Source organism: Mobula hypostoma, chromosome 4, assembly GCF_963921235.1.
Source record: "Mobula hypostoma chromosome 4, sMobHyp1.1, whole genome shotgun sequence".
NCBI lineage: Eukaryota > Metazoa > Chordata > Chondrichthyes > Myliobatiformes > Myliobatidae > Mobula > Mobula hypostoma.
This window is the reverse complement of record NC_086100.1, coordinates 138,114,215-138,137,028: the sequence shown is the minus strand read 5'-3', so window position 1 is coordinate 138,137,028 and position 22,814 is coordinate 138,114,215. Positions and strand designations below refer to the sequence as shown.

The 22,814-nt window shown below is 37.7% G+C and overlaps 1 protein-coding gene across 1 annotated transcript in view; it reads right to left on the bottom strand.

The window, feature by feature from the left end:
- Window positions 1–22,814, bottom strand: part of tbc1d9 (TBC1 domain family, member 9 (with GRAM domain)) — a 61,141-nt gene that overhangs the window by 24,341 nt on the left and 13,986 nt on the right. The window contains exons 2-13 of the mRNA XM_063046618.1: window positions 21,436–21,546; window positions 18,464–18,582; window positions 17,930–18,158; window positions 16,242–16,503; window positions 15,877–16,084; window positions 13,958–14,161; window positions 12,121–12,297; window positions 10,086–10,236; window positions 8,832–9,046; window positions 5,436–5,553; window positions 3,139–3,424; window positions 2,315–2,444 (exon numbers count right to left, since the gene is read on the bottom strand). Of these exons, the coding sequence (XP_062902688.1) occupies window positions 2,315–2,444; window positions 3,139–3,424; window positions 5,436–5,553; window positions 8,832–9,046; window positions 10,086–10,236; window positions 12,121–12,297; window positions 13,958–14,161; window positions 15,877–16,084; window positions 16,242–16,503; window positions 17,930–18,158; window positions 18,464–18,582; window positions 21,436–21,546 (2,210 nt within the window). The remainder of the gene's footprint in view (window positions 1–2,314; window positions 2,445–3,138; window positions 3,425–5,435; window positions 5,554–8,831; window positions 9,047–10,085; window positions 10,237–12,120; window positions 12,298–13,957; window positions 14,162–15,876; window positions 16,085–16,241; window positions 16,504–17,929; window positions 18,159–18,463; window positions 18,583–21,435; window positions 21,547–22,814) is intronic.

Here is a 22,814-nt window from a genome sequence, read left to right as displayed (position 1 = left end):
CTTATGAAGATTCTCTCCGAAGTTGCCCTAGTGTAGAATTAATTTTAGCTCACCAACTCTGATTTTAAGTTCTCTGAAAATAGATTTGCACATACATTCCTACAGTGAGAGAGCAAACATGATATATCACGCATGTCAGTGTAAAGGTTTTGATAGCCAGTTTCAGAACTTCTAATCAGATTACAGTGATGGTTTTCCAAAAATAAATCTGCATGGGAAGGATATGTTGGAATTTAAATTCCTTTTAAAAGATGATTATCTCAACGGCGCTTCCTCATTAACAAAATGCAATGGTTCTTAACAGGGCCCAGTATGAAAGCACAGTGGAAAAAGTCCAGCGGGCACAGGGAAGATGGGTGGATAGGCAACAAACTGATCAGCCAGCCGGGCAAAATTGGGTTAAAAACATAGTTAATAGTTCAGATTAATTATCTTCTATGAGAAAATCCTGATAAACAGGCCTGTTAATCAGCTTAACATCCATCTAGAATACAACTGCTAAAATAAATCCAACTATTTCAGAACATTCTGATGTGGATCATTGATCAGAAATGTAAACTCTTCACTCTCACTACAGTTACTCTGACTGCTGATAAATTCTAGTTTTATCCAGTATCTACAGTATTTTGCTTCAAGGAGCTGCGATGTTTAAACTACAATCTTATAAGCAGCATTCATAGGAAGAGTATCTCTCTTTTTTTCCCAGTATTTACAGGAATACCAATTCTGGCCCTGTTAGTCGTTCAGCTTTCCTCCAGGATGCCTCGTGGTTTTTGTGTACTCCTGGTGCATGGATACACAAAGCCTTTTCTCCACTTCGAGTGGTCATACACTTGAAATTCCCAAGAATTTGGTGGGGGTGGGGGGTGGGTGTTACACTTTTCCCCTCATGGCCACGTTGAGTAGATCATTGGATCTCTTTCTCTGACTACCTGGTAACCTATAAAAGAGCTCAGAAGTGGTCATTTTTGAAATTTGTCAGATATGCAAATAACACCGCATGATTGAATGTCACTCCACTCTTCAAGAAGGGAGGGAGGCAGAGGAAAGGAAATTATAGTTAACCTGACCTCAGTAGTTGGGAATATGTTGGAGTCTATTGTTAAGGACAAGGTTTCGGGGTACTTGGAGGCACATGGTAAAATAGGCCAAATTCAGGACAAGTTGCATTTACTTTCTTGTGAACTTGAAGACACTTGCAGAGAGAACAGTAGTGGGAATCTTCCAATACCTAGGGGAGCCTGTTGTATGTCGTTCAGGACTCAGAAGCACATAGGTAGGTGGGTCAGGCCTGAGATCGTTGTATGTTAAATATTCTTCCTCTCGACTGATCAAAAACCACATTGGGGCATTGAAGGCAACAGTGAATCTTATTATTGATGTCTTCCTTTGTGGAGGCATGGCTTGAGATATGAAAATGGTTCTTCTTTCTAGGGATCCTCATGACCCATTACTGGTAGTGTTATAAATAAGGGGCAGCAGAGCCCTTGCCTTGTGGAGGGTAAATGCAAGTTCCATCTTTGTGTATTTCAAAGCAAAAGTCAAAAATGACTTGAAACTTGACTTCTGAGCATGTGTGCACTGAATATTGCAGCCTGACTATTGAGGTTTGCTGACCTTGGCTCTGGAGTCCAGATCCCTTAAGTTGAAGAGTTTTGCATTAGGGTTAGGGTTATGAGAAATCTGTTTGGAGGTGAGGTGCCATACACAACAAAAACAATGAACATTGTTCTTGTTTCGATTTTCTGCGAGAGTGAAGATTCAGGCTTCAGGTGTGGGCAACTGAATCTGACTGAGATGAACAAGGGTTTATTGTGAGATTGCAAAAAGAGACAAAAGAAAAATAGAGAAAAAAAACTCTCTCCAACCGCCTCATGCAGATCAAATGAAAACAAATCGTGGCCACTTGTTAACCTGGATATCGGTGCGGCAGAGAGACCTTCACTTCAGCACCTCAAAGCAGGAGGTTGGGAGCAGCGGATGATCGGTTTGATGACGTAGTTATTGATTGAAGGGTGTGAAGTGATATAGCCTAGAGATGGTACTATGCTATAAAATTTAGTTTTGTATAAAATGCTGATTTAAGTCTGTTCCTGTTGGCCTGCAAGAATAATGAATTTGCCATTAGGCCAGGCAAACCTAATTGACTCGTGTTATTTTAAACGTAAGCTTTCTAATTTTTTCTGACAGATTATTCTTCCCTCTGCTAAACCTGGATTTTTGTGTAGTTATGGATAAAATCATCATTTGCAAATATCCCTCATCAACCATAAATTACCCAGGTAGGTATACTGGAATTCACTTGGTCACTCACAGCATATGAACTCCTTATAAGCTTGAAGATATCAACCTCCGGGTAAGGATCCCCATCATCACTGAGAAGAGAATGAAGATGAGGGATGGGTGGTAATGTACTGTCCTTGTTTGTCACACTGTCCAAATACCTAGTCAACAAAAAAAAAACGGAATTCATTTTATGAAACTTATCTCTTTAAACAAACAGAACTAAAGCTGATAAAATGATTAGTGTTTAGAGAAAAAGACTTATGTATTCAAAACAATTGATCATCACAGACCATGAGGGAATGAGAGTCCTTGCAATACTTAACATTTAAATTTCTTATATCATTTTTAATTCCATTCTTCTAATGTATAATTTTTTTTACATATAATTTTTTTGCTATTTTGTACTTAAATGTTTTATTACTATAATAAAAGAAGGCATATCCAAAATTCATTAATCCATCAAAGATATATTCTCACTAAAGGGGAAATGGTTATAAATAACGCTTAATGAAGTTTGTCTTTATGACCTTTAAAGATCTTAAATTCTTTTCGGGCTTCCGGCCGGGTATAGCTATTGATTATAACTGATGTTTCGGTGACAAACTCTGCCATCTTTTGGCAGAGCTTGTCATCGAAACGTCTGTTATAATCTATACTGATACCCAGCTGGAAGTCCGCGAGGAGTTTATTTGTCATACATGCCGGGAAAGCACTAGATCCTCTTTCGCTTTAAAGATTTGTTTGGTGCAAATTATCTCTTGTGCCACCTTGAGCTACTTCCATTCACTCATAATTACAACATAATTTTTAAAAGAAACTAGTATTCAAAAACAGCAACTAAAAATAACTCACTTTCCAAGTATAGTCATGGCTTCTCCATCATCTTTACAATTCAAAAGCTTTTCAATATTAGCATCCAGCACAGCAAGAGCAAGTTGGAAGATTACTTTGATTCCTTCAAAGAAGAAGCAGTCCACAACCACAACAGCACTTTCAAAAGGCATTACACTAAGGAATAGAGTGAGGAACCAGGACAGTGAGATCGTGGAGATAACACCCAAGTACTGCATACAGTCATAAAGCTGTGGTACATAATCCCTAGTAAGCTCCTCAAACACACCTTGGTCCACTAATGCACCTACAGAGAAGAGCAGAAGATAATTGTTAAAGCTTCAGAAAACTGTTTTGCATTCATATTACAAAACAGATTCTTTAAAATGCATTACATTCCAAGTTTACTTTCCCCATAAGTAAATCAAATCTGGCCCACTGCCTCTCCCAAGAAATTTCAGGGATGTGGGTGGGATAGCATGAGTAGACACTATGATGGAACATGCTAGGTTACCCTTGCACGTGCATCTTTTTTATATGCAATGCAAAAGCAAACAAGATCCAGAAAACAATTTCTCATTACTCTTGAATATCAAATTTTTGTTAAAGTATCCTGGAGGCCCAGCAGCCGTGGGACAGTCAATCATATGGAATTTGCACAATCAGCATATGGCAAAACAAGGCACTATTTTTAAATTAACATTTTAAATATTAAATAAAGACAGAAATATGAAGTATCATCTAACAATTAAAAATAATTTTGGAATATTTATGCAAAGACATACAGAATATTTGTAAAACTGGTTTTTATCTGGGTTATATTCTTTGCTCAGCAGTAATTAGAAGTCACTTAGACGAATGATATTTTTAGGATATATTACCATGAGAAGAACTTGCCAGTTGCTAAATTTACATCAATTCTAATGCAGCAGAAAAGCTTCAAATGGCATAGACTTTTGAGGCACACAGAATCACTGAAAACAACTGGGATTTCTACTGTAATGAACAGTTTTTGTGCCCCTATAATTGTAATATATGGGCCATTCTAAACAATGTTGCTAATCTTTGTAAGTGAAATAAACCAGAATAATCATTTGCGTGTTGTATTTACATGGTTTAGAGAAATTAGATGATAACAAAATGAATTGGCACTAGTGATATTGCTACAAATGTTTCTCAACTGTTCCAAAATTTTTATATATAAATAAAACAGCCTTCAGAGACGATTTGTTGTTCTAAGAGGAAAATGTTGCCCACATCCAAGAATAAAAAGACCTCCAACATTGCCAGATACATTACATGAAACATCTTTTGAAGAAGACCTAATAAATAATGCTGTTATGCAAAAATGGGATATGTGCTTGGAATTACATATTTGTTTTGCTATATTGGTTAACACAAGGATTTTGTGTTACTGGTGGTGCTTGACTGTCTTTGACTCTCCCTAGCAGGATTACTGCAACTGACTGCAGTAACCTCATCATTATTTTGGGCTGAGATTAATTAATACCAACTTGGGTCATTCTTGTTAGGTCTGGTTTTGTTCTACCAAGGGGATTTATGAGTTATGAATAAAGACCTGGTAAATAACTTGACAAAATAACTTATTTCTAATTTTGTAAGAGTCCAGGTTAAGTCAGAGCCATAAGCATCAATTCAAGTAACTGTTGTAGATATGTTCATGTTCATGTACAACTCCAGCAGCTGAAGAGGTTTTAAACAGTCACCTCCATTGGAGTTTTTCAGACAAATAGAAAAAATCAGAAATGTCAGAAACAAATATACTGGGGAAATTATTTGACATATATAGAATTTCCTCACTTACAATATAAAATGTACTGATCACATCTTTTGTCGCTTTAACAAGATCAGGGAAAAACTGGATATTCAGAAATGCTCTTGAAATTGTCCTAATATTTCAAGTGGCTACAAATCTGTAATATTGAATAATTAATCTTGACATTTTCACTAGTATTCATTAAGCTCCTTTCATGTACTTGGGTGAAGATAATGCCATTGAACTTCAGGGACTTTTTCCCATGTTAAATTTAGTTTTATTTTTCAAGTTTATAGTCATTCAACTGTATAGATGTATACTGTAAAACTAAACAATGTTGGGACTACTGACATCTATTTAGTGTTGGGACTACATTTATTCCTGAAATAAAGTATAAAATTATGAGGTTGTAGTGATTAATCAGCCCAAATGTATTCAATGTCTCCTTAGCTCCTCAATTTGAGAAAGTTTAACATGAAAAATTGCATGCTTTACTGTTAAGATTTAACATGGGCCCTTTAGGCAAATGCACAATACTTACCAACCACTCTAGTGTTATAGTAGTCTGGCAACATTCGTTCACAGAGTGCTACCAACAACCAGAAGGCTTCCTCCTCTTTTGCATATAGCAGCAAAACTGAAGTGACAATGTTCATTGCCTGCGCACACACAGACATTGTTTGATAATAAGCACAATCTATTTTACTATAAAACCTATTAAAAACACTAAAGCTTGCTCAGCAATTTTTTGAATTCTTGGGAAAATTAAAACAAGTTTACCAATTATCAAAATCAGAATTTTACAAAGCAGCTAATTTTCTATGAAATGTTATTCATTTAGTACTGACTTTTCCTATTAGTTTCTACCCAAATATTTATAGGATATTCTATATCTTTAACTGTATGCATGTAAAACATCTATAAACCTTTGTCTCTTACATGAAAATATTAAGCATGACTTCTAGCATGTAATCATTTTCACGACATTACATATATTAAGAGTAGATGTATTCACTCTTAATGTTCTTTACTTCATGAAATGAACAATTCCTCACAATCTTCTTCACACTAACTTCTTTCATCTCTGATACTGGGCTAGCTGGCTAGTGTCAGTCAACAATTCTCAAACATGGAAATCAGAGATTTATTAAAGAACAGATGGTGACCCATAGATGGAAACAGTCTTTCTGTAGCCAGTGTATCTTTGAAATGGTTTATTAATAACGTTAATATTGCTGTAGCAATGCCTTCTAGCTTGATGAACGTCCAGCTCTATGATGACCTACCGATGCTCACCACTAAAATCGAGGCGAGAAGACTGCAACTAGCGGGGCACTGTCTCCGCCACCTCAAGCTACCTGCAAGCCTAGTCATCATATGGGAGCCCAAGCATGGGAGGATGAACCCTGGGCGCCCTCCCAAGACTATGGTCAACACGCTCCCAGAAGACAGCGGCGTGGCTAATGTAGAAGAACTGAACACACTGATGAGGGAGAGGGAGAATTGGAGAGTCCGTCATTGTGCCCGACACCGGTCCCCTAGGTCTGAGTCGACGTAGTAGTAGTAGTGATGCCTTCTAGGGTTAGGGAGTTGCTGAGGTACAACAGAAAGATCAGAGCACCGTGTGATTTGGACAGAAGGGCCAGAAAGCCCTTCCTATTGTTAGATATGGATGGATTGGAATGTGGAAATGGGAAGACTGATTGTTATTCATTGGGGGAGAAGGACGTCTGCCTCCAGACACTGAACATTCAACAAAATGACAATTATATCTACCTTGGTAGTATTGCCTTGTGAAATCTCCTCAAATACCCACATAACTGAAAATCATTCTTGCTATGTCCAACCATAAGAGTGGCAGCAACATTTTAAGAGTTGCACATGAAGAATCCTAACTCAATGTTTTCATGTCTTCACCCTCTATTTTGGGTGTAATCATGGATGTACATGCAATTATATATTATGCCTTCCCAGGTTGACTCTCGAAGCTGACACATTGAAAAACTGTAAAGCTAATAAAAAACTGCTGATATTGAAGTTCTGCAAATGCTGGGAAGTGGTCATTGGTCTGGTACTAATGACTAGTCACCAAACCAAAATATTCACTCTTGCTAGATTCAGAATGGGAAGTTGAATTAAATGGCCACTGGGAGATGCTGTTAATTCCTGTTCCCATTCTCATTCTGACATGTCTGGCCATGGCCTCCTCTACTGCTATGATTAGGTTAAGCTCCGGTTAGAGGAGCAACACCTCATATTCCATCTGGATTGCCTCTAACCTGATAACGAGAGCATCTAATCCTTTAACTTGTGGTAATTTGTCTGCTCACCGTCCTTCTCCCTTTTCACATAACTCATTCTAGTTATCCTCACGCCCCTTCACTTCTCTCCTGCCCATTACCTCTCTCTGGTTCGCCTCCTTCTTCTCTTTCTTTCATAATCCACTGTCTTCTATTAGATTCCTCCTTCTTCCATCCTTTAGTGCTTCCAGCAATCCTCTCTCAGCTTCTTACTTTAACCCTCTCATCTGTCACCCGCCACTTTACATTACTCCCCCCCCACCTTCTTACTCTGGCACCTGCCCCCTTCATTTCCAGTCCTGATGAAAGGTCTCGGCCCGAAACGCGATGTTTATTCCCCTCCATAGATGTTGCCTGACTTGTTGAGTTCTCCAGCATTTTGTTGTGTGCCTTGCTCAACATTTCTAGCATCTGCAGAACCTCTTGTGTTTAAGAAGGTGGCAGGGACTGGGAATTGACAGGTGGAAACAAAAAAAAAGGTTGCACATTATGGCATCTGTTATTAAAGAAAAATGAAGAGGAAAGAAATGAGAGAGGTACACTGGATCATTCACATATTCCTACTACTGGCTCCCATTCCCCCCTCCCCTGCCCACTGTACCTTCCTTATATGCTTTCTTTTCAGAAGACCTATTCCATAGGTCTTCTTGCCAATTCTTGCCCACCACTCCACCTTATCTCCTGCTCTCAATACTGCATGTGAGGCTTCGTCACTCCTTACAAAGCCTCAGCATTACATTCTTGTTTTTATATTCTAGTCCTCATAAAATCAATGCTAACATTGCAATCGCCTTCCTCACCACCAACTCAAGCTGCAAGTTAACTTTTCGGAAATGTTACATGAGGGCTCCCAAGTCCCTTTGCACCTCAGGTTTTTTAATTTTCCCAAGTTTAGAAAATAGTCTATACCTGTACTTTTATTCCTTCTACCAAAGTGCGTGACCATACATTTCCCAACACTGTATTCTATCTTCTACTTCTTTGCCATTCTCCTAATCTCTCTAAGTCCTTCTGCAGCCTTCCTGTTTCCTTAACACAACCTGCCCCTCTACTATCTTGTACGATCTGCAAACTTGGCCATGAAGCCATCAATTCTGTCATCAAAATCACTGACAATCAATGTGAAAAGAACCCTGCAGAACACCATTAATCACCAGCAGACAATCAGAAAAGGCTCCATTTATTCCCACTCTTTGCCTCCTGCAAATCAGCCAATGCTCTATCCATACCAGTATCTTTCCTGCAATACCACGGGCTCCTAACATGCTAAGCAGCCTGACAAGCGGCACCTTGACAAAGGCCGACTGAAAATCCAAATACGCAACCTCCATCAATTCACCTTTGTCTGTCCTGTTTGTTATTTCCTCAAAGAATTCCAACAGATTTGTTAGGCAAGATTTTCCCTTTGGCCTATTTTATTTTGTGCCTCCAAGTACCCTGAAACCTCATTCTTAACAATTGACTCTCAACATCTTTACAACCACTGAAGTCAGGCGAACTGGCCTATAATTTCCTTTCTTCTGCTTCCCTCCCTTCTTGAAGAGTAGAATGCATTTACGCACCAGCACTTTGAGCAAATTAAACACCACTGATTTTGTTACTAATTTTACAAGTTCAAACTCCACAGTAATATTTACCTGGCAATATCCAATATTGGGATTTCGAAAAGCATAGGCAGTGAGTACTCTCCGCAAAGCACCAATTCCCATTTCATTCTGGAACGCTGGATGCTCAGGAAGGGAGCGGTGCAAGTCCCGCTCTATTTCTTCCGTGGCTAGGTTATATTTCCCAATGGATTTCTCCACCAAATCAGAGTAATACCCAGGATGTGTGGCCATCTCATTAATGGCACCTGCGGCAAGGAGGATATTCTGAGTTATATCAAATAAACAAAAGTTATTCTTCTCCCAGGATGCTATTAACCAAGCCTCTATTCTTCAAATTATGCCTTTTAAGCTCGACAGAGAACTATAGGAATGGTGGAGAGGCAACGAAAGATAGGCAGAATTCAAAACTCTGCATATTGCCAATTAAGAAATTTAAAATCAAATCATAGTCAGTATAATATTTGCTAGCTGACCTGATAATAAAACTGCAACTAAGTACTTGGGGATGGGATTTTGGTTATTATCCTTAGCAGTATATGGGCATTCCTAGTTACTAAAAACTTAGGCAAGTAACAATAATGATAATAATTACCATGTTTCAAACTATTATGATTCATGGATTAATGCATGGCATTATCCCCAGACATATATGATTCATGAGTAGTTTACATTGTGTCTGTATTTTGATGGCTGACATTACAAAATATATTTCCATAGAGTTTTATTGGTGCGGTTAACAGAAATAAAAGAGTCTTCTGGAGTGTTTTACCAATTATTGCCAAAAGCTAAAATACAAACCTCAAAGAGTATTACTTAATCTTAGAATATCAGGCGATTTTCCAGGTTCCATTTTTATAGAAGTCCATAGGTCAACTTTGTTCAAAGTCAGAAGATACACAGAGAAAACACCAGATGTGATAACCATACCTCTCTGGTATGTCGTGAATAACACCAAAGACATATGACTGATAAGAAGAAACAATGACGAGGGGAGGTGAAGAACCAGTGAGTTCTGTTGTTTGTATAAACTAACATGTTTGCAGATGTCTGACTTTTATTAGTATGGAAGTTTGTTCATGTGTAGGGGTGTCATAGGTCAGACATTTAGAATTTGGGGATGTCTTATTCTCAAAATGAGCGACAGTTCAAAATAATATGCAAAAACTCTATAGCAATAAACTTAACTAGTCCCTAATACCTTATGCTTCTGCTTAAATGATGACAATTTTGATAGTTTGCAACACGACAAGTTTCCTGTAGAAGCAAGTTTCTGTCTTTACACACCTGAGAATAATAGCCAAAGTTCTCCTCTCATGCTTTCTGGAATGCCCTTCAGGACAAGTTCCTGTGTCATCTCTGTGCGATACATACACACTCCACGTCCGTATTCAGCAAAATGATTTTTCCAACTCTGCTCTTTCATTAGTTCCTTTGCCTAATTATTGACAAACATAGTATAGTCATCAATATTCAAATTTCTGAGTGCTGCACATATAAAATAATGCATTATTTTTAAATACTATTCTATCAATAGATAAAAGCCACAAATTAGCACTGGTTATTTTTGATAGTACAGTGCACTCCAGTAAACTGGGACACATCAGGACCTGTACATTTTGGCTCAATTAAGTGATGCCCCAATTAACCAAATTTTCATGGAAATAGTTAAAAATATATTAAAAAAAAAGAAATACAGAACAAATTAGAACACGACCAATACTACTAGAGGCTGCTCACTGCATCCGACAATTACAGGAAACTGGTAACGGTCAGCTTTTAAAGTGGGGAAAGCCGTTGCACTGGATCACCACCACTCTCTCAACCTCAGAAGTCTGGGTCCAGTGGGATGAGCAGATGTCAGTCACAACCGTGATCTTCCCCAGTTGCAGTGGATGACCATGACTTCTGTGCCTCGTCATGCTCTTCACTCTCCACGTGGCTTTGCAGAACCATCTTCCTGGCCGTCAGATCTCAACCGCTCAGTCTGCTGGAGCCGGTAGGCATGTTCCTATCTTAGTGGGGATGAGATCTGCTAGCTACCCTCACCTGGTTTAACCCACCTGTTGAACCGGCGTACTGGTGTGTGGCCCTTGTCACACACAGCCATAGGCGTACTGGCGTGTGGCCCCTGTCACACACAGCCATAGGCGTACTGGCGTGTGGCCCCTGTCACACACAGCCATAGGCGTACTGGCGTGTGGCCCCTGTCACACACAGCCATAGGCGTACTGGCGTGTGGCCCCTGTCACACACAGCCATAGGCGTACTGGCGTGTGGCCCCTGTCACACACAGCCATAGGCGTACTGGCGTGTGGCCCCTGTCACACACAGCCATAGGCGTATTGGCGTGTGGCCCCTGTCACACACAGCCATAGGCGTACTGGCGTGTGGCCCCTGTCACACACAGCCATAGGCGTACTGGCGTGTGGCCCCTGTCACACACAGCCATAGGCGTACTGGCGTGTGGCCCCTGTCACACACAGCCATAGGCGTACTGGCATGTGGCCCCTGTCACACACAGCCATAGGTGATAGCTGACTCTCCAGTGGGGACCAAAGGTAACATTCAAAATGATTGCTGATACCTTCAAATTCTTTGTTCCAAATAGTTCCTAACTTGAAGTAACGAGATGGTTTCATTTTCACTCCCAGCCATTACTGGCATTTCTAAATCTGAATGCTGGAAGCCACAGTGAGCAAAACATGTCTTCAATTGCTAAGTTAACATTAATAATACTGCAGGAAACACAATTATAACAAGATGCTCACTTTTTAAAGTGCTAGCTGATAATAGGTCCAATTTCCCTTAAAATATTGTTATGCATCTCCTAACATACCAAGGGTCAGAAGCCTCAAAACTGGAACATTATTACTGCAACATAATTTCTTTTCACTGCTATAGAGTAATGATTTCAAGACTACATCACAATACACAGTGAAGGTGAATTATGTCTGCACAGGTGCATGTTTTGGTGGAGAGGAGTGGAGTTATTTTTAATTTATAAGCAAGCTGTTTTTAAATCAGCACAAAAATTGTTTCTGTAACACTTCTGGCCAGAACATGGTTGCTCTAAATGTAATTGCTGAAAGTGCTTTAGTTGGGAAAGCCTTAAAAAATGAATGAGGAAAACTTTTATGCACAAATAAACTTCTTCAACCAGATCTTGCCTTGCATATAACACTATTAAGAGTTTGAATTATTTTTAACCACTTATTTCCATAGATTAAAATAAATAAACTAAACAGATCTACAACTGGAAAATTCGGATTAACTCAAAACACTATTTAATTACAGGGATACTTTAATAAACAGCATGTACCACTTTAGGATTGAATTCTTCAGGCGATTTTCGACGATACATTGTCATTAGTGTCTGTGTCGCTATTGGTGTACTATTTCCATTCAGAATGAATTGCCGTTCTTCATTTGTATCTGAGGTGAAACTGAGACTTCTCTGTGGGCTACTGGAAACAATACTGCTTTGTCTTGAAAATATCTGCAAGGCAAACAGATAGATTCTGGTGGTAAATCATGCTGGTCAAATAAACCCTGATTGTTTCCAGAAAGTGTTGCCAATCATTAAAAAACAATTTTTAAAAATCTTTTGAATAAACTAGTGATCTAATGTTTCACTGCAAACAAAACATCACAGTAAAAATTTATTTTCTGGCCTTTCACCTCTGCCTAAATAAAATATCAACTTCAATTATCAAGATCCAAGTGGCAATCATCTAACATGTCTAGAAGTATGCAGATAACCATGGTATTAGTTGTATGGTTTTGGAAGCCACTTGCAGAAAACTACACATCCAATAAAATTGGTGAGTTTGATTTATGCTTTAATCAAACACAGTGCAGTGGTATAAAATGCAATTTGAATTCCTTTCCAGATGCCCACAAGTATTTACTATTTCCTGGAATGAGAGTTCCAGTCTAGATCAGTTTATGGAACTGTGTGCCAGGATTCATTTCATTTAAATCCCTTATTAGTCCTCGAAGAGAAATAAGGAGTGAATTTCTCATCTTAAATTTAAAATGGATCTCAACAAAGGAATTAGACTGAAAGTAAACTATACATATAACATACATCTCAGAATAAGCTGCTTTATAAACATGCCCACTAGATAAGAATGTGCAAAAGGTCACATGATGGCTTGAACATTGATTTCTCTGACCAGGTAATTCCTACCCACTCCCCCTTCTCTCTTTCACCATTTTCCATTCTGGATCCCTTTATACTCCTTCCCTTCCCCTCACCTCCCTCTGGTGCCCCTCTTCCTCTCCTCCTTCCATAGTCCACTTTCCTCTCCTTTCAGATTCCTTCTTCTTCAGCTCTTTACCGCTTCCACTTATCACCTCCCAGCTCTTCACTTCATTTCCCCCTCCCCCATGTCCCCCCTCACCTGGTTTCTACTATAATTTTCCAGCTTGTACTCCTTCCCCCTACCCCCGTCCCACTTTATTCCGGCTTCTTTCCCCTTCCTTTCCAGTCCTGATGAAGAGTCTCAGCTGCCTGCAATCATCTGGTCCAGCTGCAAAGTGCCAAACTCACTGTCACTTCACACATTCCAGATGGGTGGCAAGACCTCAGGGTGACTGGTCCCAGGTAGCATTATGTTGAGTCTAAGTTTGGAATGCACCCCTGACAGACTTTAACAGAAGGAAAGAGCTTGAAATGGAACCCTGGCTTTTGTTAAGCACAATGTGAATTTACTTTTTTGTCCTCAAACTATTACAATTGAAGTCAAATTCAACATTTTTAAAAAGCTAGTCAAAAACACATAAAAATCTTAGAAATAACTAAAATTAAAGCATGCCTTCACCTTTGCCTCCTACTGGAAGCTCTAGTTCCAGCCAACAAGCTTTATCCCATTCAAACAAATTAAAAAATCTTATTTCATACATAGATTGACAGACTATAGTTATTCAAGTTTTACGCTACCGTATACATGGCTATAATTTTGTTCACAAAATCCTAAAAGAATCTGAATATTTTGAAATGGTGCATCTTCAAGGACTGATTTCAAAATATCTTCCCTTTAAAACAATCTGTAAACACTCCCCTACTTCCCTTTAACCACTTGAGACAGTAAGAAATTCTAGTTTTTCTGAGTTTATCAGTTTCTTAGGCTACCTTCAGATTCCATTCTGCATACCTCTTCATCAGAGTTGAGACTTCCGGTCATTTCTTTGTCAGAATATATTTTTGATGTTGTTTGCTGCAGGAAGTCAGAAATTCTTTGAACCAAGAAATCTCGATCTTTGAGATTGGCAAAAAAGAAAGTCATCCTGTTCTTTGTGCTGATAGATAACGGACTTGGAAGTACGCTTGAGCTGTCCGCTTTTTCCACAATTGTGACCTAAAAGGGGGAAAACATATTCTTAAAGGTGCAGTTATGTTTGCATCACATTCAAATGAATAGCTGAAAACAAGCAGTCCATCCCTAACATTTGACACTGATCAAATTAGCTTTTCTTCAGCAAGTTTCGGAACTAAGAATTTTAGTTCTATGGAGGTCTAAGTTCAGATGAATTACCTTTCAGATCTTTTGCTATTTAAATTTGTATTGTGCCAACACACATCCAAGGATGCAACGAAATATTTAATTGTATTGTTTCATTGCAGAGAAGTGCAGTTCATAATTAAGGCAAATTTATTGGAGGATGGATCTTCTTATTTTCTAAACGGGGTCACAGCAATTATTGCTATTGTTCAGAGATTAACTGTAGAATGCTAGGCATAAGGGCATATTAAACAGATTAAGGTGGCACTCATGTTAAATTCTTGCAATTCTGTGAGGGTATTTTGCATCAGACACAATATTAAGTTCAGAAGTCTAATAAACTATAACTTCAGTGATATCTTTCTTAATACTCTTCTGTACCCCAGTTTATAGCAGAACTGGAAAAGACACCACGCTCCAGAACATTACTCAAGCTCTGCACCACATACCTATTTTTAACAAGCACAGATCATCTTCATCGATCTGCAATGGTAACAATTACAGGAATATTGAACAGGAGCTTTGAATTGTCCACATTTCTTTTCATTGTGGAAAAGTTTAGAACTTAGAATATAATTTAATCCCACATGAACAATATAATCAATGGGAATAATAACTCAACGTGATGATTTAAACATGCCCACATTTCTAACTTGGGAGGACATTTCACATATCACAGTCTTCCATCAACATTTTCTGTTTTACAGCTGCAAGATATATTGCGGTAAGGACAACACTCTGTCCCTGCTTTCATTTAAGGCTCTAGTAAACAAAGGAAGCTCATCTGTCCACTGCGGAATCTGTTACTACATGAAACTTATCAAATGAAATGCCTGGCATTTCCTTTAATTTCCCTGTTTACATTGAAGAATTATTGAAATACATATTTACTCAAAATAAAGCACAATTAATGATAATACTTGCACTTAAATGGAAATACAAGAAACCGAAGCTAAAATTGTGAAGAATTTAATGGAAAAAAATTAAATAGCCATGTTGCTTTGCAGGGTGGCATTGTAGCCTAGTGGTTAGCGCAACACTCTTACAATGTCTGCAACCCGGGTTCAATTGGTGCCGCTGTCTGTAAGAAGTTTCTATATTCTCCCCGTGACCATCTGGGATACCCCTGGCGCTCCAGTTTCCTCCTACTTTCCAAAGACGTATGGGTTAGTTAGTAAGTTAATTGGTCATACGGGGTGTAAATGGACAAAGCAGGCTCTTTGGGCCACAAGGCCCTGTCACCATGCTACATTCCTAAGTAAAATAAAAACAAAAATACCCACCTAACCATTTCCTTACAGAATAGCACAGCAAATGACTGTTAAACTTAAGAAAAACAATGTCCAGTTCACGGCACGATGTTCTGCTGCAATTTTACATACTGCAAATGTGAATATATCAGTGTGAGGACAGGCCTGAGCCATGTCCAATTAGTTTCCTGATTGGAAAATTCATAAATGATTCTAACATGAATAAGAACAGAATGTTTGTAGGAAAAACAAAATCCAGTTAGAATCTTGCAGAATATTCTATTATAGGCATAAATGTTAGCATCTTTAGTTCATACACACCTCTCTTAGAGGAATAATAAGACTGCAGAGGTTTTCTTCTTTACTGGTGAAGCAGATGTAATTATTAGAAACAAACATCTGACCCACAACATGCATTTTACTGAATGGTGTCCAAAGGGTGCAGTCTGTGTGTCCATCCAGACGCTCATCTTTAGGAAGCCGGAAAAGAGACCTGTACCGTTCACTTTTTGCCCTGGCATCAAGATCCCTTTAATTGAAAATTAAAATGGATTCATTAGAGTTCTTAACTTTAAAAATGTAGCACACAATATTAAATAAAATAACCAATAGTTAAAAAAATCATAGATTAATGCTCAATCTTGTATTTAATATGAACCTCCATATTAAATTTCCAAGCTACTAACCGTTTTAAAACAGAAACTTTTTGAGGAGACTTCTTCTTTAGTTTTGGAAGTGATCTATCTTCTTCAAAGCCTTCATTATCCAGAAGCTGCCTCATAGCAATGTTGGCTAGTTGCTCCATTAGTTTAAAGGTTTCACCAATATTGAGGAAGACTGAGAAAATATGCTCACTACATCTTGTGCTCACTTTGATCATTTCAGGAAAGAGCAGTGTGGCATTCTTCTCTAGCTGGATAACGTCTGCCCATCGGATCACTAACTTGGCTAGAAGAAGGTGAGACGCTCAGATTGTTTTCATTTTTCCAAACCAGAACTATAAAACAAACTCTATTTCCCAAATACCTTCACATATTATGAACAGGAAGAAATAATCACATTTATAGTTCATTACTTTTCTGTCACAAACTGTGTGGAAATTCATTCTCTGTCACTTGAGTTGACTGCACATAAAAAGCAGCATGAAATTCCCAAAATATCAGTTCTTTGGAGTCAAAAGAACAAAACGTCATAAGTGAACATTATGTAGAGTTCCACCATTCTGGGTACTTGTCACAATACAAATGGTGCAACAATATATTTAATTTTCTAGTTGACCTTCTCATGCAATAGAAATAGGAAAAATATACAGTTGATTTAACAGCCAAACAAATACAGTGGATTCTAGTTAGTCTGGACAGCTGCTTATTCATGACAACTCTTAACGAACAAAAGCAAATTGAGAAAATAGCTGGAATTCCCATCATTTGTTTTGGATAATAAGCCACTTACCTGGGGCAGGTGACTGTCGCTGAGCATTTTCTAATGAACGTCAGTCGTGTGCACGTCATATGGCCATCAGGCACTACACCGTGCTTAGAGCAAACTGTTTTTAAATAGCGTCACTTGCGGTATGTTTGCGTTCAAAAAGCAGTGATTTTTGTCATTGATAGTTGGCAAGAGAAAAAGCCGCAAGACAATTCAGAACTGTTTTTGCTTACTTCAGCTTATTGGGGCAGCTGCTTAATTGGGCCAATTAACTGGAATCCATTGTATTTTCTAATTTTCTAGTATAGGTTCCATGAAAAGTTTTCAAATGTAAAATGATTCACTTTATGACTTCTTGCCTTGACATTGATCATATTATCATATTTCATCCAAATACTGTATATCTTTATCTATTCTTGTCCTAAGTTGTCTGTAGTCAGTCATTCTACTTAGGAAACATTTACCTATGGCACGTTTAAAAAAATGAAAGCTTTTCCATTAATCCTGCTTTAAAAACTGCACCAACTGATTTCATATCATTTTGTAAATTTAAGAGATATGATCGAAGTTTAAGAATGGGGAAAACAATTTGAGGGGATCAGCTGAACAGATATTCTGCAAGAAAAGCAATTAATCACAGATAGTCCTTAATCCAAATCACAAAACCTAATTTTAATTTTTAAATTCAGATCATGTTTTTATTTACAAGTGCAAAATAAATTGATGTTTCAATCCAAACATTACACAACTTCTTGAATAATCCAAGCCACATAAGATTGACCAGCATTCTATAAGTGGATGGATTGTCATGAATGAAGCGAAGAAACCAAGATTTATATTTATATTATTGAGAACTGTTAAACGTATGACACCCAATAATATGAATTATAACCTGGGCCCATCCACACTCCCTAAGTTGAAGATAAACTGCCGAAGAATACTATACCTTCTTTGCCCAGCAAGAATGAGTAAAAGCAGAGATGGTTGATGCTCAGATACATCCATCCCTGCCGTGGAACCCGACCTTTCCAATAACTGCAAGAATAGTAGTTAACCAGTTTTTCCTCCTCTGGCATCCCAAAGAGTTTACGAAACTTCAAAATAGCTTCCTTAAACTTATCTGTGTCGTCGTCCTCCTTTACATCATTATTTTTATTATATTCTGCAATTATACCCTAAAATCAAAAGGAAAATAAACAAGCTCAGTAAATAGTCATATTATATTAAAAAATATTTTACAAATTAATGAAGTTGTTCATCTTTTCACACTCAATTGATATATACAAGCGATTGTTTTAAGTACTTTCAAAGGGCATTTTATTCCTGGAGCTGGGAATCAATATATTATTAATGTACTTAAAATGCGTATATCTACTCTTATTTAAACATAGCAGCATAAATCCTCAATTTTGTAACTATTCAATTACCTATTATTTATATGCACTCATATTTTGTTTTAACATTGTTTTAAATCACTAACCTGTATTTTACCCTTAACAAATGTAGTGATGTCATTTTCATTCTCAAAGATTGAAAGTGTCTGTAATAGATTATGTTCCATCCATTCCCAATGTTCAGTTATTTCCTTCCTTGAACTACCTATGTATGAAGAAATTGCAGACACCTACATCAAATTTCTGCTCAACTATATCAAAATAAACAAGGTACATAAATTAAATCTCGTTAAATATTACAAGGTAGAAAATATGGACAAAATTTTGATTTTAAACGAAAGGGGTGTACTGCCTGAAGTAAAGTCTCCTTAATTTTATGTGCCTCAATTAAGAGCTTCCTCTTCCAAAGAAAATAATCTGAGTAAACCCAATCTTTGTAACTACAGTATTCCAGTTTTAGTAATATCTTTAAAGTGTGCAGAGGAGATCTACCTGGTACAGTCATACCTTTCCTCTATTTTAGTGACCAGACAGTACTTATACCAAGACATAACCCAGTCAATAACCCCACTTCACCAGTTTCCTGTATAGGCTATCTCCCCACTTTTATGCTGTGCCACATATGGTTAAGACAGTACCCTGTATGCCTTTTCAATTTACCATTAAACCTGTCCTGCTGGCTTTAGAAGTTTTTGGCCATTAACTCACTACAGTTAATTCTACTGATCATCTTTCAGCCCAAATGACTAAACCATCTATATAATTCTGCATTCTTAACCCTTCCTCCACAGTTAAGCACATAGCTAGAAACAATTTCAAATCAACCCACTCTCCTTTGGCTTTTATTTTTTTTGCCCACCCTGCCATATAAGTAAAGCCTTACCCAGTTCATGTACAGTACATAAAACTCCTCCTCTCACTGATTCTCTTCATACCCCCTCAAATAATTTAATCAAGTTAGTTATGCATGAAGCTCCCAAAAAATCTCCTCCCTCAAAAACGCAATTGTCCAACACTTTCTCATACTTCCCATTGGGCCACAATCCCATTGAACATCAGAAAATCTTTCTTCTGTAGCTTTCAGTCTTATAAGTTGCCAATTCCACACTGCCTACTTCTTCCTCAAGATCCATAGCAGGGCTATCTTCATAGACTCACTGATTTAGCATGCTCTTGTCACACAAAACTTATTTAATTTCAGCCCTCTTCTTCTGCCCTTTCCCAGTCACTTCCCACTTACAGATATATGCCTTTGATAGTTTCTGCTGTTTTGACATAGTCCAGCGCATCATTACAAATGATATCCAAACTCTCTGCAACTACATCCTACACCTGCTTGACCTCTTAACCCTTCATTTCCTTCTAAAACAGAGGTCAAACCAGTCCCTTTTCTACCATCACTCTACATTGCCTGGATTAACTCCTTCAACTCCATTCACTTTCTTCAAGACTAAGTATAGCTAGGGGAACAATCGTGGCCTTAACAATCATGACGATCTCTTGGCCTGATAGATGGAATGATGTTTTTCTAATCGACTCTCACAACAATCAATGTCACCTCCTCTCTTACTACATCTTTTAAGGATTCCATTCCAATCTCTTCAGTGTTCCTGTTCTGTTGTACTTCTTCTTTTGAAGAAATTCCACCAGTACTTTCAAAACGTCCACCCTTTTCCTCAACCTTGGCATACTAGTAGACAGGGTTCTTAATAGTCTCTCTATTTCTTTGCATTTCTGTTCTCATCACAGCCTAAGGTTCCCCTTGTCTTCTTCACCTTCCATCCCACCAGCCTCCATATCCAAAGTATCAGTCTCCATAACCTCTGCCTCCTCTTAACATGATTCCACTAACAGACAAAACCTCAAAACAATAATAAACTAATCAAATATAATTTCTCTTCCACAAACTATATACCTGAGTCAAATTATGATTCACTAGGTGCACCATTATCATTTCCACTACAACATGTCGGACTATTTAATGTATTTTACCAGTTTTTATTTCTCCAAACTTCCAACTTCTTCTTTGTTATTAAGCTAGATGTCCTTGAACCTATTTCATACTTTGTAACAGTGCTATTAAGGCCACTGGCAAACTGTAAAGATCATGATGCTACTTCTGTTCCATCAAGCTACATCTCCACTGCTTTTGGAATAGTTGTCCATAATGCTCTCCCCAAATCCCATCAATATTCAATTCCAAAAGATTCATAATTTTTGTGAGAAGGAATTTCTCCTCCTCTCAGTTCTAAACAGAAAAGCCTTTGGTTTGAAACTTTCCAGCAGCAAGAGAAAACAGGTCTTGCTATCTACCCAGTCAATCCTTCTCAATTTTTTTCTATGCCTCAGTATTGTTTCTACTCCTCTACCTTCCAGTGAAAATAGACAACTTTATCTGATGTCACTTCAAACGACAAGCCAATATCCCAGATATTAATCTTCTAAATCTATGTATACTGCACCAAATCCAAGACCATTGCACTCTTCAGTTATGGAAACCAAAGCAGCACACTACTTCAAATGAGTACTCATCAAGATATGTTAAATCTCAGGAAAACTTCCTTACTCTAGTAACCTAACCTGGCTTGAATAAATGTTGATAATATATTTGCTCTTCTAAACACTTGTGCTTTCCTGCACCTTTACCATGTATCTGAATAACCTGTCCACCAGGATCCCTCAGCACTTCCTAGATCCTCGCCACATTATACTCTATCGCAACCTTCTTACCCACATGCTCACTTACAGCCACTGTTCAAATCCGTCAGTTCACTTCCTCACTACAGATATTTGTCATAACATTTTGAATACTTGCTTCTGCTCTCAAAAAGTCTTTATTTCATACTGTACTGAATTTAGGGTCCTGAAGAGGTATGTATTTGGTGTCATTGCAGTACAATGTTCATTACAGATTATCTATAACAAATGACTAAGCCTTGTAAGAGAAGATTTGATCAAAAATATTTTTCCACTCTGTATTCAGATCTTATTACAAACAATTTATTTCAGTTAGAATTGCTAAATTACACGAGAATGTACTTATTATTCAAAAACTCACCACATGCAATTGTCCAATATACTAGGGATTCAGGAGTCTGATAAAGGATTCTATATGGTGCAACTCGAGCACTCGAGTCCAATACGACATCAAGTGTCCCCACAAGCAAACCTACATTTGAAATTTCAAAGCAAGATTACAATTAGCTGATTTGAAACACAATTCCTGTAACAACCATAATAACATGCATTCATTTTCTCAACATATCACAAGATCTAGATCATGTGAATTTTACAAGTTATGTTCTAAATGCAAAAATAAAGTTCTATCATTTAGAAGTGATCCAAAACTGCAAAATCTCAAAAACAATTGAGATGTTCTGAGTAAAACTTGATTATTTGTTTTAATGTTTTCATACATGAAATGCAAAAAGGGAATTGCACAAAAGTGAAAAAAAAACATCCTTAATGTTTTCCCATAACATTAGTAGACAAGGAGCTCACACTGAAATCTGAAAATGGATTTAGTACCCTTTAGGTGTATTATGGCTCAAATAGCTTTTCTTAAAATTCATAATTCATATATATTGATTTAAGAATCATAGAAAATAACTTTACAAGCATTTTCCATTTTAAGATTATATGCCCCCAGATAGTACTGTTATGTACCCAAAAGGAAAAAAATCCTGCAGATCTTACTACTTCCTTTTATAAAGTTTACAAAAAATTATATAATAATGCTGCTTCACAAAACTAGAGGCCACAGATTCTTCGGCATCGAGGCAATCAAGTTTCTGTTCTCCTGATGCAGTCAATCCACACTTTAAGAGTGCAAAATATTTGGCTTGAATTCAAAAGTCTAGTCCTAATTAAAAATTGCTTTTGATATTGTTCGGTTTCCTATCTAATTGTAAAGACAACAAATTAGTTTGTAATAATTTGGAAAAGAAACCATTTCATTCATTTTCAACCTTTTCTATAAGGACCGCAGATATAATCTCCTCAAATTCTAATTTGGTCTAAATTTTGACATAAGACTTTACTATTCACATTCAAATCGGAGTTTTCTCATATTAGTCTGTTAACCAGGACCCCAAATTTGGGCCACTGGTACCATCTGGGGGGAATAATTCTTATAGTGATTTTTGACAAGGTATACACCTCTAGTGCTAGAAAATATGTGATAGCATTGCAGCTGTGGTAGCTTTCTGTGTAGAACTCTACCAAGAATAGTGAAAGATCTCTACGGGGTGAAGAGACTGGTCATGAGTTGCAAGGTATCACAGGCACACAGATGGTGAGGCAGTGGAGAAGCTTCCTGACCAAAGTCAGTAACAAAAATAGTCTCATTAGCTTCATAGTCCATGTTGAAAGATTGGAACGACTGGGGTTGTATACACTGGAATTTAGAAGGATGAGAGGGGATCTGATTGAAACATA